Source organism: Sinocyclocheilus anshuiensis, unplaced genomic scaffold, assembly GCF_001515605.1.
Source record: "Sinocyclocheilus anshuiensis isolate Anshui unplaced genomic scaffold, SAMN03320099.WGS_v1.1 scaffold552, whole genome shotgun sequence".
Taxonomy (NCBI): domain Eukaryota; kingdom Metazoa; phylum Chordata; class Actinopteri; order Cypriniformes; family Cyprinidae; genus Sinocyclocheilus; species Sinocyclocheilus anshuiensis.
In genome coordinates, this window is record NW_015554362.1 from 1889787 (window position 1) to 1908432 (window position 18646).

General features: G+C 35.4%; 2 protein-coding genes across 3 annotated transcripts in view; one reads left to right on the plus strand and one right to left on the minus strand.

Moving 5' to 3' along the window:
• efhb (EF-hand domain family, member B) overlaps positions 1-13572 on the minus strand; it is a 21921-nt gene extending 8349 nt beyond the window's left edge. The window contains exons 1-4 of one of the 2 annotated variants that reach the window (XM_016464345.1): positions 13363-13572; positions 536-602; positions 322-402; positions 138-200 (exon numbers count right to left, since the gene is read on the minus strand). In XM_016464345.1, the coding sequence (XP_016319831.1) occupies positions 138-200; positions 322-387 (129 nt within the window). In that variant the 5' untranslated portion in view covers positions 388-402; positions 536-602; positions 13363-13572. Of the gene's footprint in view, positions 1-137; positions 201-321; positions 439-535; positions 603-13362 lie in introns of both variants that reach the window. The other variant, XM_016464344.1, reaches the window with a different exon arrangement.
• On the plus strand, positions 1188-10099 carry LOC107671429 (ras-related protein Rab-5A-like). The gene is made up of 6 exons (XM_016464351.1): positions 1188-1264; positions 5213-5442; positions 6263-6414; positions 7066-7188; positions 7356-7449; positions 9831-10099. Exons 2-6 carry the CDS (start codon positions 5277-5279, stop codon positions 9944-9946), a joined length of 651 nt encoding a protein of 216 aa, XP_016319837.1. The 5' UTR covers positions 1188-1264; positions 5213-5276; the 3' UTR covers positions 9947-10099.
• Positions 13573-18646: the final 5074 nt, after the last annotated feature.

The following is an 18646-nucleotide window of genomic DNA, read 5'->3' on the forward strand; positions in this document are numbered from 1 at the left end:
CAAACACACACACACACAATTGTTTGGTACAACAATTTACCGTTTAAAAAAAATGAAAATATGAAATAAAATAAAAGGCAAAAATATATAAATACATCCAGTTAGTAAAAGAAAATAGTTTCTAGTAAATGACCCACCCCTGGAGTAATTTCCTGCAGACAAGTCTTAGTTCTGTCACCAACTGGAATGAGCTTTCCTGCCTTTCAATGGAAATTATTATACATTAAAACTTAGTAATATCTGTTGCATGATTATAGTCGAGAAATCCATGTAACGTTAAAAGAATTTGCAAAACTGCCTCTGAAGAATAATTAATCATACCGCGCGGATGTTTGGAAACGTGTCTCTGAGTCTCCAGGTGGATGAATTCCGCTCTATGAGACTCATGCCTACACGCTCACACTTTTAATGCAGAATTATTTACAACCAATTAACCATCTAAACAAAAACCAACTTTACAACAGCGAGCCTAATTACAAAGCCTTACCAACCATAGACATGTATAGGTTACAAACAAGTAGCAGTGCTTGTTTACCTTCCGTTACCTTGACAACGCGCTGAGGAAACGTGGCGTCAAGTTGATAATGACGCCAGAATTCCACCTGTCAAAAAAATTTCTAAATGAAGCTTACTTATTTTCTATTCTAAAATTATGTTATATCTAAGTTGCCAGTGCGCTTTTAATTGGAAAAAGACTTGTGAAAAAAAATCTTGTTTTGAAGAAAAAAGTGATTTAAATTGTTTTTAAAAGCTTAAGTACTAAATAAAAAAACTAACACTTGCTTTCTAATCTTTTTCTATTCTATCTGTTTTCTTTTTATTTATTTATATATTATTTAAAAAAAAAAAGCCTTGCTACGTGTACTGCGTTAAGCTAACTGAGACGCCTTATAGCACTTGTATATCATTGCTCTTTTGTTGATTTTGATTGCTTCCATTGTCCTCATTTGTAAGTCGCTTTGGATAAAAGCGTCTGCTAAATGACTAAATCTAAATGTAATTATGATTAAAATGCATAATTGTAATGACTGAAGTGGATTTCAAAAGTTAAATTAAATTAAAAATATAATAATAATAATAATAATAATAATAATAACTCTGTATAGAAAATTAAAATCATCTGCGTTATGAAAAAAATATTTGTGATGAGCGTTGTTCTGATTGGCCGATTTCTCTCCGATGCGTCTGACGTCAGTACCAGTCATCCGATCCGTCATCATCAGTTTTGACGCAAAAGGGGAAGTTGGGAGGAACCGAGAGGAAGGTATGAGTCTCTGGGCTTTAAAGATTTGTACTGTTAGGTTAATTTTAATGTCTTTTACTTTGTTTTTGAAGTAAGCCATACTGTTGTTCAGTTATTTATGATTTCTTGCTTTTTAACAGTTTATTTATGAGGTGTCACGCTCAGTGTGCGCGCGGCCTGTTTTTCCTCTTAGCATTAGCACCATTAGCTTTCGGGAACCATTTGAACCGGAGCATCTGAGAAACTGACAGACCCGTTAAAGTACCGCTGAGAACACCATTGGAACACGACTGTCATGGAGTTGACTGTATGTTTACATGCGTGTCTGAGGAAGACAAAGAAACACGCAATATGGTTAGCACGGTTAGCAGCACAAGCTAACAGGCAGCTTCATATCGTGACATCAAATACGTTTTCCTATTAAATAATTCAGTGATTTTATTTTGTAATCACTCTGAAATTGAAGTTACGTACTAAATTGTACAGTAAACACAATACTAGCCGATTAAAGCGTGCTGCGGTTTGTTTTGAAGAGCCAGATTATGCTATAAGAAAAAAATAAGTCATGTTTTATCAATAATGTTTATTTAATTTGAGCATATACTATTAATTCTGATGTGAAATGTAAATAAATTGCTATTTATAATCGCCTTTTAAGTTAAAAGTGTTTAGAAGCAATCACAAGCGCTGATCATTTGTGTCAATAACAGACCTGTGTTTTGCACTGTCACTCTGTCTCATACTTTCTGTATCGCATAAGATATAACAGGGTTATATGTAAAGTATGTATAGCCTAGACTTGGTAAACCAGAGAGGCAACGGGACTTGGGCTGTGTTTGAATAGCATATTACCACACTCATTTCTTGCAGTACACATTAGAGGTCGACCGATAGTGGATTTTGCCGATACCGATAGCTAGGTTGGACCACACTGGCCGATACCGATTAATTAACCGATAGTTTTAAAATTGATACTGAACAAAAACTAGAATAGTGCTTTATTAACAAAAACAGTACAGAACCACTAGTAGTAGTAGTAAAAAAAAAGAATAATAATAGTAAATGTTGAAATTAACGCACTCTAACAAGGAACAATACTTACACAGCTTTCATTAATCTTAATGCTACATGGAAATGAAGACCAATAACAGTAAAATAAATCTACAACAATGAGCATTTTTACATCTAGCGTGGACATTCCAGTTAATAGTAATCCAAGCGTGTGTGTCCATTTACAAGCACCGTCCAGCATCCCTCAGCTGCTTAAAGTATTAGACTTGGCCGCTAAAACTATCGGCATGGATTTTTGTCGATAACCGATAGTTCCAGCAATCAACTATCGGTGCCGATTAATCGGCAAAACCGATACATCGGTCGACCTCTAGTACACATACTATGTGCACATCATGGAAGTTTTCTTCTGAATGACCTACTATGTTTTTGTACTTTACAGTACTACAGAAAACACCTGAAATGTATGCGCCAAAAAATGAAAAATGTGTATGTCCACATTACTTCATTGTGTAGCCTGGTTTAAAAATCAAATTAAGGAATTAGAAAGTAAAAGAAAACACTGGGATATCGATGATGGAAATGTTCTTGTTCTTGCTCTGAACATTTATTGCACATTTTTGCGTACTAAAATATTCTTAACTTTTTTTTTTTCTGTGGATATTGTTTATGGACTTTTTCTTATTGTTTCCTTACATTACTACTAAAAACAGTTGGCAGTAAACTAGGGATGTTCATTTTAACCGGTTAACCGTTAACCGACCGTAAGAATTTTTGACCGATTAATAGAAAATAATAAATAAAATAAAGTACCCAGATAGCACAGGTGCGTCTGCAAGAGGTCTGTTAAAGATTTCTTCATCTGGAAAGCATCTGCTGTGTACAAACTAGGGATGTTCATTTTAACCGGTTAACCGTTAACCGACCGTGAGAATTTTTGACCCATTAATACAATCAGTTAAACGGTTTAAAAAGTAATTTATTAATTTTTTTTCAGTAATTTATCAAAATATTTAAAAAGGTTTGCTGCATGGTTAAAATACGATACGCGTATATAAAAAAAAAGTGTTTTTTAAAAGAAGAAAAAACGCAAGTCGAGTATAAGTCGCATTTTATAATTTCATTCAGAAATAGGCCTAATGCCGACTCGGAATGTTTACAAACATTATAATAAACACTGTAAACATAGCTAGGCTATTTTAGTTCCCCTCACTCCACAGCAAATACTTTAAATTTAACGGTAGAACAGAATTCAGAACAAAACAAGAATACAAATATATAAGAAGCTACTAACAAGCCAAAACAAATTAATAAAAAAATGTGCACTTCGTGTTCCAATATCCACGTAAAACAAAATGTGCTTGGCATAGTAATATCACGGGGGTTTGGTGGTCACACTGAATGGCATGGACTACAGGCCATTTAAACTGAGTATTGCACTGTAAAAAATAACGTAAACGTAGGCTACTAAAGGAACGTAAAATTAAGATGAGTATATAAGAAGCTATAGCTATAAAAACGACAAGCCAAAACGAATCAATTTAGGCTAAAACGAAACTGAAACCAATGTTGGGTCTCTCATTTGACACAAAATCAAATGTTTCCGTATTCGCGATGTATTTGAATGGCAAAATATTATTTGTTATGTAGCCTACTTCACTGGCGTTCCAATATCCACGTAAAACAAAATGTTTTGCATAACATCACGGCGGTGCGGTGATAACAATTAACTGCACAGATTTTACTACATATTTTTTTACTACATAGTTTTTTACTACATAGTTTTTTACTACATAGTTTTTTCCATATGTTTGACTGACATTGATTTGTGTACATTCCCAATAAAAACAAAAATAATCTTGTCGGTTAACGGTTAATAATCGGTTAGAGCGTCGGTTAGGAAAAATAACCGAAATGAACATCCCTACAGTAAACAATATATACTATGGAAGCCATTTCTACCACATAAGAAAAAACATGCACTGATGAATCATAAATATTACATAAGTCTTTATATTATATAAAAAGTGACGAAAGTGACGTGACGTGACATGTGGCCAAGTATGGTGACCCATACTTGGAATTTGTGGGCGAATCGTCTGACGTTCAGACTTCCCTGTTATAATATATATTATATTATAATATTATAACATTAATTTCAAAATGAGATCAAATGAAAAGTTTAATTTTTGCCATGAATGACTTGTAATTATTAATTTTTCTTTTCTCAATTTCAACTTGTCAGTTGACTCATAATTATGACTCATTATTTTGACATTTTATGTCAATTTCATTTTTTTATTTCATAATTATGACTGTCAATTTCATTTTTATTTCATAATTATGACTTCTGTCATAATTACATTTTATGCCATTGTCTTTTTATCTCAATTATGATTTATCATTTAATTGATTTAAGTATGATTTAATTTTTGTCATTTGGCAGAAATGACCATCCACAATATGCAGTATTCAGGATGTAATAGTCTAGTATTCCATTCCCATCATGGCTTTGGTTTTTGTTTGTGGTGTTTAAGGACACAAGACTGATGTCACTGGGTTTTTGGGTCAAAGCACAAAGGATATTTAAGGCTTAACCCAGTGGCAGTTCATAAACAATGTCTGTTGTCTATGATTTAGTCATGTGACCGCATTGGTATGGATGTAATTGATGGCATGACAAACTACACAATTGATGTTCTTTCTATATCAGTGTTACAGTCTCATACATTACAATATATGATCTGAAGATCTGGGTCTCAACTTGTAGGATTATGTTTATTACAGAATATGGAAAATGGCATATTGTTAATAATTGTCCACCACTGTATATTCTGCATCTCTTGTTATCCTCATGTTGTATTTGGCTAACCAAGACACCCCTGATATATTGCATTACGTAATAGTTAAATTGTTAACTGAGGAGTGATACTAGATTATTAATGTTTGTTCCTGCAGATCTGGGAGTGACCGTTTGAGAAGCACCTCTTGACTTCAGTACAGGGGATTGGGGCTTAAGGTCATGGCAGGAAGAGGTGGAGCAGCGAGACCTAACGGGCCGAACACCGGCAACAAAATCTGTCAATTCAAACTAGTGCTCCTGGGAGAGTCCGCTGTGGGGAAGTCAAGTCTAGTCCTTCGCTTTGTAAAAGGACAGTTTCACGAGTTTCAGGAAAGCACAATAGGAGGTAAGACATACATTATATTCCCTGCATATAATAACTCAAATCTGATGTGATGCTAATGCACTTATGCATGGGCAGTTTGGCCAAAATTGTATGTTATGGTAATGGTATATCACTAGTATAATATAACTAAAATAACTTTTTTTTTTTGCTGGAAAAAATGAAAAAAAAAATATATTTTGATTTTATTTGACTATCACTTTGAAATTGAAGTTACCTACTGATTTGTACAGTAAACACAATATTAGCCAATCAAAGCCTGTAGCAGTTTGTTTTGACAAGTCATGCTTTATCAATAATGTTTATTTAATTTGATATACAGATAGGCAGTATGTTACTGTTATACGGTAATGGTATAACACTAAATATAACTAGTTATCTTTGCCGTAATTTCATTTATGGATGGGCAGTATGACCAAAATCTTATGCTATAGCAATGATATATCATGATATAACTATTTATTTTGCTGGAAAAAATAATAAATTAGGTTGTGTATATTAAATAATCATGATTAGCCAATGGTTAACTATGATAACCAATGACTTATTTATTAAATAACCAACTAATATTATAAACTGGATAATTAACTGCAAATTCTGATTTGAAGAGCCACATGTCATTGTAAGTCATTAGTCAATATATGTAACAACAACAGTAAACAACTAAAAACTTTGTTTTGTGCCTATCAACACCCCTTAACATCTCAGTTGGCTAACACATTTCTACCATTGGTATATGCAGTCATACTGCCCAGCCCTAATTACAAGCAATTACCAGATACTGATGGCAAGATCTGACCAGTCTCTGTCCTCATTCCACTAGCTGCCTTCTTGACTCAGACATTATGTTTGGATGACACAACAGTGAAGTTTGAGATCTGGGATACAGCTGGCCAGGAGCGTTACCACAGTCTGGCCCCAATGTATTACAGAGGAGCGCAGGCGGCCATAGTGGTGTATGACATTACAAATGAAGTGAGTCCTAACATGCTCGGTTTACTCTGCAGCTTAAATGATGCATCCGATTTTTTGTGTCAAGTTACATTTATTCATAAGGCACTTTATACAATACAGATTGTTTCAAAGCAGCTTCACAGTAATAAATGGGAAAATAACATGATGCAACCATGATACAAAAAATTCAAATTCTGATAGTGTCATTCAGTTTAAGTCAGTTATGTGTTGGTTCGGATTCAGTTCAATAACTGTGTAAAGATCTACAGAAACAGCTCTACAGAAGACAACAGTGTCGTTATTTAGCTTGAGTCAGTTCGATTCATTTCAGTTCATTCAGTTTTGAGATTGAACCCAAAACTTCCTCCCAAGTCCAAAAAGAGCAATTATTGAAACTAAGGTGCAAAATGACTCGTCTAAAATCCTTTCAGCAAACCTGCAACCTGAGTGTGAATGTGGCAAAGTGTTGTTACTCATTTCACATGCAAAAAAATGTGTTTATATGAATACAAAAAAAAATCCCATTTAATTTAAGTCAGCGAGAGGGTGAAAAATGTTTAAAAAAAAAAACCTCTTTGGACCATGAGAGAAAAATGAATGTCCCCTTTAAGCACAAACGAGAGAGGTACAGAAAATGCTTTACAGAAATGCATGTTTTTTCTTTTCTTTCAGGAATCATTTGCACGTGCGAAAAACTGGGTGAAAGAGCTTCAGAGGCAAGCCAGTCCAAATATTGTAATAGCTTTGGCTGGAAACAAGGCAGACCTTGCCAACAAGAGAGCACTGGACTGTCAGGTTTGCGATGTTTGAACAGCCACAGAGGAGCAGACGCTTTCTGTTGGCTTTACAAATGAGATGTGGAACTGTATATAAACAAACAAACATGCCGTGCAGACTTTCAGTCACTTAGAGCTGTCTGTTTAGTGTCTGAAACCCTGACTTTTTTTTTGTTTTGTACACAGGATGCACAGTCATATGCAGATGACAACAGTTTGCTCTTTATGGAAACATCGGCAAAGTCTTCAATGAATGTGAATGAGATTTTTATGGCCATTGGTAAGTTGTCACCCAGTTTTACTCACTACTTTTTTTGGTAAATAGTTAGACACTGCCATTCAAAAGTTTAGGATCAGTATGATTTTTTTAATGTTTAAAGTCTTTTATGCTTAACAAAAAGACAGTAAAACCAGTAATATTGTAATATATTATTGCAATTTAAAATAACTTTTTTCTATTTTAATATGTAATTTATTCCTGTGATTCAAAGCTGAATTTTCAGCATCATTACTCCAGTCTTCAGTGTCACATGATCCTTCAGAAATCATTCTAATAAGCTCATATGCTGCTCAAGAAACATTTCTGATTATTGTCAATGTTGAGAATGGTTAGTATTTTGTGGAAACGTAATTAATATTGTCATATTATTAATTTTATTAATATCCTTTTAAACAGACAGAATTCTGTTGGTTTTAAGTTAGAGGTACAAACATGTAAGCATGAGCCCTGCAGGGCCTACCCTAAATTTTGTACCTGGAATATCTGGTTTCACTCAAGAAAATATGTCACAGTTTAGAGATAAAATGGGTTGTGAGTGCCATTTCATGTTAAAGGAGTAGTTCACCAAAAAATGAAAGAAATGCTGAAAATTCTCTCACCCTCAGACCATTCAAAATATAGATGAGTTTGTTTCTTCATCTGAACAGATATGGGGAAATTTAGCATTACATCACTTGCTTACCAGTGGATCCTCTGCAGATGGGTGCCATCAGAATGCGTCTGGAAAGCTGCGTGGTTGTAAGAAACCAAATCCATTAAGATGTTTTTAACTACAGACCGCTCCTTTTGGCTAAAATACGAGTCCTCTATCCATAATATTGCTTTTCCTAGTGAAAAAAAATAATTTCGCCTGAATCAGGTGAGAAATATACACAGATCAAGCACTGTCTATAAGTGAAACATTTCTAAACAAATATGTGACCCTGGACCACAAAACCAGTCATAAGGGTCATTTTATTTAAATTGAGATGTATACATCATCTGAAAGCTGAATACATAATACTTCAAATACTATTTGAAAATCTGGAATCTGAGGGTGCAAAGAAATCTAAATATTTGGAAAATTGCCTTTAAAGTTGTCCAAGTGAATTCCTTAGCAATGCATATTACTAATGATAATACACTGATACATTTACGGTTGGAAATTTACAAAATATCTTCATGGAACATGATCTTTACTTGACATCCTAATGATTTCTGGCATAAAAGAAAAATCAATAATTTTGACCCAAACAATGTGTTTTTGGCTATTGCTACATAATATACCCGTGCTACTTATGACTGGTTTTGTGGTCCAGGGTCACATATATTGGTGGATTTTGATGTGAGAGACAACAGGAGATGGACTTTTTCAGTGGAGGTAGGGATGTGCCGATACGAGTATTGGTACCGAACGGTTCACGTGCAAATTCCAAATGGAAGTGATCATCCCTATCCTCTTGGAGTGGGGGCTTTGAAATGAGCAGGGCACGTGCTTGCCATTATGTAGCGTTTGGAATGCACTTGGCAAAGCTAGCTACGTAATTTCCTCATTATCTTCAGCTGGCATGTTCCCGTGACAACGCAGCACAGTGTCCGTCAGCAGATGTCGCTGTTTTAACTGTCATAAATGTCTTTTTATTGTTGTTAGCATAACTGTTGCAAAACATACAATTTATATTTTAAAAAGTTTTTAAAGCTATATAATATATAAAAACTAATATATATATAAAACTTTTTAAAATATATATATATTTTTTTTATGCCGGTGTCCATCAGCGAATCGGCTGACGGACACCATGCTGCGTTGTCACGGGAACATGCCAGCTAAAGATAATGAGGAAATTACGTCGCTCGCTTTGCCAAGTGCATTCCAAACGACTACATAATGGTACGCACATGCCCTTCTCACTCCAAAGGGATGATCACTTCCATTTGGAATTTGCCCCATGAACCGTTCGGTACTGATACTTGTATCGGCACATCCCTACTCTTCACTCAAAAATATACTCTCATGATGGGAGAGGTGCCTGTGTCGCATAACATAGGGGTCTTCATTAATTTGGAGGCAGAGCTATCAAAATAGGGGTGTTATCCTTTTAGGTAGGGGCATTTGCTTCAGTGACATGTGGATTACTTGTGGATTATTGTAATGTTTTTATCAGCTGTTTGGACTGACGGCACCCATTCACTGCAGAGAATCCATTGATGAGCAGTTGATGTAATGCTACATTTCTGCTAAATCTGTTACTGTGAAGAAAAACTCATCTACATCTTGGATGGCTTGAGTAAATTTTCAACAAATTTCTATTTTTGGGGGAACTATTCCTTTAACTCACGAACATAATGAAACATCACTCTTCATATTTACAAAATATCTGTTGTGTTTTTTTCCACCTTAGCAAAGAAACTACCCAAGAATGAGCCTCCGCCTGCAGGTGCCAGCACAGGACGCAACAGAGGTGTGGATCTAACAGAAACGGCACAGCCCGCGAAAGGTCCCTGCTGTAGCAACTAAACGCTGACGTTCCTCACCGCCTAACCAACCGCATCACATCTGGACATGGGGCTCCTCCTTCCAAACCTCGCTCCTTGGATTAGCTAAAGACTCTGTATAGCCGTGTTTCTAATACTTTTTTTTACTTTTTATTTTTAAGAAAAAAAAAAAAAATGTAAATCAGCAGTCTACTGGGTGCATGTATCACTACAAATGCTAAATACACATTTTAACTTAATTTAGCAGGAGAACAAACCCGGATGAAAGCGTGAGAGAGAGTGAAATATTGAGTGCGTTTGTATGCGTTTAGTATGTGGAACTGATTACCTTATAACCGGACCAGGCGCAATCTGCAGACATTTTCTGCGAAAATGAATTAAAACATGCTAAAAATGTGTTAAACAACGTATTTTTAGTGGTAACTGTAAGCATAATAAAATCAAATTAGCAAACTAATAAACTTCGTGAAATCTGCATGCAGATTTCATGTAGGCCTGTTTGTGACTCTAAATGGAATCGGAGAAAAAGTTTAAAAACCGCTTAAGAAAAAACAGATCCCCCACTTGCTCCATCAGCAGCCGGTTTAAGTTGGTTTTGGGTTGTAGTTTGGATGCAGTAGCTTCTCGTTCTAGTTAAGCATCCCTCAGTGCATCTGCTTTGTCCTCAATATGCAACATATTGCAGTGTGGCTATGATGATAATGAAAATATTGGGCCTTCATGAGCGTTACTCAAAGCCATCCAGCTCTTTGGCAGGGGAATCTTACAAATGGCTTGGTGAATCGATATTGTCATTGGGGATAAAGAACAAATCAAGGAAGGCAGTCAGTAAAACATGTTCAGCCTGCTGTATGAATGATTATTATTATTAATTGGGACTGTATTCTTATCTCTGTGTTATGCTTATACACTTAATTTCAAGCCCAGATGGAATCTGCATTTTCAAGGGCAAAATCTACTGAATTCTGAGGATTCAAACGTTAAAACATGTTCAGTGTACTACAAGCTTATTGGTAGCTGTGCATAACAAATTAGCAAAAAGTACTTAAAAAAAAAAAAATGCAAGGAGGAATGCATGTAAGCCCGTTTCCACCACAAAATAAATAAATATATATAAAGGTAATTTTATCTTTTCTCGAAATCGCAACAAAAAGGTTAATTCTGAGATTACAATTGTGAGATATAAACTCAGAATTGAAAGATATAATTAAGAAAGATATTGGAAGCTTGCATTGCAATTCTGAGTTTATATCTCACAATTCTGAAAAAAATCTGAATTATTTAAATTTAGAATTCTGACTTTTTTTTGTTGTTGCATGCAGTTCTAAGTTTACATTTCGCAATTCCGAGTTTACAGTGCACAATTCTGGTTTATATCTCACAATTCTGAATTGTGAAATATAAACTCAGAATTGCAAGAAAGAAAAAAAAAAAAAAAAAGAATATTGAGACAAAAAGTTGCAATTGCCTTTTTTATTTTTTACCCCATGGCGGAAACAAGCTTCCATGTGTAAACTGTGTGGCCATTTGAATTCTGCACAATTTCTATGTGGGCCTGGTAATTATCAATAAAAAAATAAAAAAAAGAACTTCTCAGACATGTCCAGTAATCTTTCCCTGCAATTTTTATTGTAATCTTACTGGAAGTCATGAGCAAACTGTGTCACCGCCTGATTACGTCAGTGATGCAGTGCAGTTGTGTGCTGTCACATGTACTCTGAAGACTAAAGGACAAATTTAAATGATACCTGCTTTCAGACATAAAAGACCCGGTGAGCGCTTTTGCTTCAAAACATGACTTGGACATCTTTCAATGTCTTGTGGGCAGAAAGGAACCCTGCATGTCTGCTGCATTTAGGTGTGCCTGCCATGACAGACAGTAATTTGCACATTGTACAGCCTCTCATAAATCCTACTACCAGTTTTAAGTTTCTTTTAACGGAGAATCATGTTTAAATGGTGGTTTTTCAATGTGCGTAGTGTTATTAACAAATGAACTTGACATTTAGTCAGTGGTCTGTCTTGTACCTTCTCTCAAAATGCTCAACGTTTTTATTTCTAAGAACCTATTGAATTGCACAATTTTGAGTTGCTTTTTTTTTTTCTAGTTAGAAAATTGTGGTTGCCTGTTGTATTCAAAACGATTTCATCATGGACTACAGTGGACTTTCTAACACTCCTGAAGTACCACAGGTAGCTGCGGTTGGCAAACTAACTGACAGGCATTTAGTAAACCAAACGGATTCAGCAGTGTAATGCATTAATACTGAGGGACTGATCAATTTTGAATGTCCAGGTATTAGTATATTTCCAATAAAGGGGGTGAATTGTACATGGAACGTTTGAAGTGGTTTCGATTCCAATTCTATACGTTTGTCTGATACATGTAGGCTATTGGGAATATAAATATCCTGGACGCCAGCAATTCCATCAGATGAGTTCCAGTTCTCACAGTATCAAGTCTGGTTGCCAAATATGGTAGTTTTTCCAACATTTTTTGCTTATCCTGTTGTAGATTCCTCCCCTTCCACTGAGAGTCTGAGGTTTCAGTCGACTCGCTTGTCCAATCCAGAGCGTGTCTTTCAAATGCAGTGTTCCTCTTCTTCAATACTGAATCCCAAAGTCACAAAAGAATCCATAACAAAACTGATTCCAACTGCATCTTCATCAAGCCACTTGAGACCAAGATGAGCAGTTTGGTGGAAACTCTTTTGGAGGGGGTTAAAGCGATGCAATAGAACAACCATTTTTGGTTACCCAAAGAACCTTTCAGTGAACATGTCTTGATCTATGTTTTATTGGTGTAAAGAACATTTTAATAATCTAAAGAACCCTTTTCCACTATAAATAATCTTTTATGGAATGGTTCCATGGAGGTTAAAGGTTCTTCATGGAACCATCAATGCCAATAAAGAACCTTTATTTTTAAGAGTGCAGAATATATGCAACCTTTTGTGCAATGATGAGGTTCCATGAATTTTAAAGGTTCTTCATTAGGTTCTTCTTTATTTTTAAAAGTGTAGACAAGAAATAATGTTTTTTCGGGAAAATGGAGTATCCCGAGATGTAGGCCTACATGAAGTTCCAAACATGCACCATTAGCTTTTCTTCACAATTCATGTGGTAGTTTTCTGTATGCCAGTAATTCTAAATCTAAATCTGTACATCTAGTGCTTGGGAATCAAAAATGTATTATAAACAAGTTTTACATATAATAAAATCACCATTTGTATTTCAGGTACATGCAATAAATAATCTGTACTCCTTAATGAAAATTACCTGTTCACTTGCCTCCTCTTTAACAGAACTCATTCGATTTGGATAGTAATAGTTGTGTATATGCAGATTTATTGGTTTAGTGAACCCATAATTACGCACTTTTCATGCATGCATTTAAAACGTTATTTTGTCAGCAGCATTATAAGCGTTTTCCCTTACCTGCACGTGCTCCTCCTATCCAGCAGATGGCAGCAGGACGCTTTCCCAGCTCTGTTCTACGTGCTAGTTTTTTCTCCTCAGAAAAACTCAAACTTTACCCAGAGAAAGTGCATGAAAATGTCTTTCGTTGCGAGTCTCTTTGGGCTTTTCCACATGAGCTCCAATGCAGCTCCAGTCAGATTGAATCGGGGTAATTTGGTGTGCAGGTGATGCAAATTACCCAGAGGCCACTGTGGTTTTTGTGAATCAAAATCAATATGCATGCAAATTTGAGCATGACCCAATACATCTGGGTCGATCGGACTCGTTCTTACAAGCAGCCAACCACTGATTCAGAAAGCACTCGGACAAAACAGGCTACAGAATAGAAAAAGTTTAAGTTTAAGTGGCACAAGAATTAATTTGGATGAATCTGTTCATTGTTTAGACCAGTGGTTCCCAACCCTGGTCCTGGAGGCACCCCAACACTGCACATTTTGCATGTCTCCTTTCTCTGACACACCAATTTCAGGTCTTGGAGTCTCTACTAATGAGCTGATGACCTGATTAAGGAGACACGAAGGTGTGTTTGATTAAGGAGACATGCAAAACGTGCAGTGTTGGGGTGCCTCCAGGACCAGGGTTGGGAACCACTAGTTTAGAGGATCTCATCCACCAACCTCATGCTTTTTGCATTTTCTCACAAAATGTGTGACTGTGTGCTGTCATGACAACTATTTTAGAATTATTTGACAAATCTAGCATTAACTTTAAACGAATGAACTTTAACTACAAGATCAGCTCCATCTATTGACGAAAATGCTACAAAATAATCGCACTTTTTGTGTCACACATAGAGTGAATTGAGCCATTTTTAGGTGTTGCTACAGTTGGACCTTTTGAAAATGAAGAACATTATCTAACATTCCATTTCCCCCCCCCATAAAATATTAATAAATGATGTCCTTATATACACAAAAATATAAGCACCATTAGACTATGTAAAATGGATTTGGATTAATATTCAAATTGACAAATAATAACAACAATATAAGGTGTGTATATATATATATATATATATATATATGTGTGTATATTAAATTTATGCATTTAGCAGACCCTTTTATCCAAAGCAACTTACAGTATATATATATATATGCCTTCATAACGCATAATTTATATAAAAAAAAAATTACTCATAACTCAAAAAAATTAGGACCATTCTACTGATGTCATCTGTCAATAGCAGCATTTCTGTTCAGAAATTAATTAATTTCTGAAAAGAAATGCTGCTATTGACAGGTGTGAATTGTGGGATATGTGTTGTCTACTGTCTGAAGAATAAGCAATATTAAAAGCAGGTGCTTCTGGAGTTAATTTATTGCCCCTGTGAATGTTTGGACATTGAAACAACAAGGTGTGAAATCTTCATGGGAGGTGAAATAGTGACAGGAGTAAAATTCTAAAACTACTGGAAAACAAGAGTTTTTCATTATAGTTGATGTCATTACTGTCATTTTTAGTTTCTTCCTGGCACAGTTAATATTGCACAATTAATAATTTACTAAAACTATTATGAAAATTGGTAATTGAAATAAAACTGAAATAAAATAAAATATAACAATTAAATGCAAAACTTAAAACTTAACAAATTAGAAATGTTGCCTTGGCAACTAACTGAAGCAAGTTTTAAGTTGAAGCACTAAAATTACATGGAAATAAATAAAAAATTACTGGAAATAAATAAAAACTAAAACTGAACTAAAATTAAAACTATTAAAATTAAATACAATTTTATTAAATTAAATACAATTGGAACCAATTTTAGAATGGAACCAAAATTAGAAATGTAATAAGGTTTAAGTTAAAGCACTAAAATTCTTAAATGGAAATGAATAAAAACTAAATCTGAACTAAAACTAAAATTAAAACTCAAATAAAAAATAATTTAAAAAATACTAATAAAAATCACAAAAGTATATGATAAAATTATTTAAAGATTTAACTAAAATTAAAATAAAAACTGAATATATATATATATATATATATATATTAAAAAAAAGTTAAAAATATTAACAAGAACTGTAATAGTACAAACTAAAATAAGACTGCTTCCTTGACTACCTCTGTTTTATTCAGTTTATTCTCATTTTGGACAGAACAGACAATAACCTCTAGATTTACATCTGAATTTACATTTAGGCCAAAAGAGACTATTGCAAGTTTGTGATGCTGTGATTGCAATTGCATTGCAATGCTACACAATTTCCGTGCATTGTTTCATTCTGTTTCGATTCCATGCATTATTCCATTCTGGAATTAATCAGTCAAGACAGACATTGAGAATGTTCCAGATAAACTGAGACATCTGGTCACCCTAAATATCTACACCATAATAAACTTACAAAAACATTTATGCTCTTGTTGAACAATTCTGTTATGCACAAAAAAAAGCTCTCTTTGAATCCCTCTTTTCCCAACATCTCCTTACCAAGCACTTGGCTCCATTCTGGTACCCAGCACCAATCCAATCAATTCCTGATGGATGAAATCTATGTTTTCTCATTAAAGTCCTGTTTCAATCAGAAATGCATCCGAATAAGGAAGTAAAATGTGTTGTGGATGTCAAGGATAGTTCACAGGACTGAAATAACCTTTCATAAGATGTCATATGTCATGTAATACTATGTGATGAATTGAAATCTAAGCATACACGTATTTGTCATTTGCACATTTCCCGAAATAGGTCCTGATCTGCTTGGAAACAGCCATCCTCTGAACCAAAACTGCTGTTGCTGTGATGCATAAAGCCCTAGCAACAGTCAGACAGTGTGAATAATTCACATCACGCCTGTAAAAACACACTTTATTTCCTATGGAAATGAACTAGAAACATCTGAAGTAATTTGGGCTTTTCTTTCCTAGACCCTTGAAATGTGCTCCCAACGATCGATTTTATATTTTTTTCCCACCCTCCATATTCCCTAATCCAGCCTTAAGGCAAACATTATTACGTTTTATGGAAAACATTAAGAAGTTGAGGACTTTTTTTCCCCTCACTGAAGGCCTTAAAGGTATAGCTCACCCAAAAATGAAAAACCTGTCATCATTTACTCACCCTCATGTCGTTCCAAACCTGTAAGACTTTCATTCATCTTCGGAACACAAATGAAGATATTTTTAATAATATGTGAGAGATTTCTGTCCCTCCATTGACAGTCTATGCAACTACCACTTTGACGCTTCAAAAAGATCATGAAGAGATCGTAAAACTAATCCACATGAATTGAGCAGTTTAGTCCAAACCGTCTGAAGAGACTCAATTGCTTTATATAACGAGCAGATTTAATTTAGGCTTTTATTCACATATTTACATTGATCAGCAAACATAAACTGAAGCTCAACCATATGGAAGGCAGATGACGCCAAAAGTCTTTGTATGGAATGCGTGAAATTGTGTCAGCCCACACTGTTTGTCCGTGTTAATGCAACAACATGCACAGCAGCCAATGAAATTGCTGTATTTGAGACTATATATTGAGATTACAAAATCATGTTTATTCATAAAGGATGTAATGGTACACAGGTGTGCATATATGCAAACATCAGATGTTATATTTGTTCATGAGGGATAATGCATGGGTCTATTGTATGTGATGCCAGTCTTGTGTCATGATTTATCATGTCCTTTTTAGATGTTTAGTTCAACATTCTTTCTCGGGTAGAAAAGTCTTAATTTACATTGTAACATTAATACAAAGATCTTTCATGAAACGCTGGATAGCGCAGGCCGATAGGGTCTAACTCAGTCTGATATATTTACATCATTCACATGGCACAGCTGATTTGTTTCTTTTCACATCAGCAGCCAATGAGCTTGCTGCTCAACATTCAAATACTAGGCTAGTGCTTGCAGAAATCCCCAGCTCCACCTCTTTAGATGGTACATTTCATGTATGTTATACATGGGGGTTATTTCATATTTTATTTCATGTTATGTGTGCAGCATGTCTGTGTCAGTTGCCACGCACATGCATGACGTGAAGTGTGACCATACTTGTTGTGCTCTTACCCACAGCAGTGAGTAGTGGACATACACTCATATCGTGAACACACACCCGGAGCACTGGGCAGCCATTATTGCTGCGGCGCCCGGGGAGCAGTTGGGGGTTGAGCCTTGCTCAAGGGTCTCACCTCAGTTGTGGTATTGAGGGTGGAAGAGAGCGCTGTACATTCATTCCCCCCCACCTACAATTCCTGCCGATACCGAGACTCAAACCCACGACCTTTGGGTTACAAGGCCGACCTTTAATATATATACCTTTAAATGCGCTCGCTCTCTGAGTGCTCTGCATTTGGATTATTTAGCAAATGCATTTTTGATGACCTTCCCTCCTTTTCAAAGAAACGCTGTGGTTTAATGACACTGAAAGCTGCCAGTGAGAACTCTGGAGGTTAACGATAGCTAAACAGAACAAGGTATAATTTCTGTCAGGGCTTTACTGCTGGAGCCGCAGGCGGCAGTAAAACCTTGCCATAATGTGCAGTTACTCTTAACATTAGGACAGCTTTTATTGTGTTCGAACTTATGATCAGCTGCGTACAACCCTTAAGGGTGCACTGTATACACAGTGATCATGCATAATGCATTCAGACTGGAAAATATTAAAGATACAGGTATGTGGAAATTAACTTTAATAGAATTAGCTGCTAATGGCTCAATGGCACCAACATTGCTATTTGATCCAGAGTCTTTATTTTATACAGCAGATGGTTGGCAGTATATATTCTCTTTTGAATAGTCATTTCACTCATTGAATGCATTTTTCTTCATTGATTGTTTAAGGTTTTTTTGGCTTGCAATTTAAACTGCACTTGGGGATTTATATATATATATATATATATATATATGGACTCCTGTAGTCTGAGCTGAAGCCTCACATCATAATCAACGTTTTACACTTTAACTTCTGATCCGAAATACAATTACTGACATATTTTCAGCTGCACACGTCCAGATCCCTCATCGACTCTTGAGGTGTTGACTGTCCATCAGCATATTTCTGTATTTAATTATGAACCGTTTTTAAATGATCAAATCGGAAAGAGACCACATTTCAGAATCATAATCAAATTGCTAAGTTGTTCTGAGTGGTTGACAGGGCATTACCATGTGGTTGCTAAGGCATTCTGGGTGGTTGCCAGGTTGCCAGTTCTTGGTGGTTTTCTGATTAGTTGCCAGGGCGTTGCTATGTGGTTGCTAATGTGTTCTGAATGGTTGCCAGGACAATGCTATATGGTTACT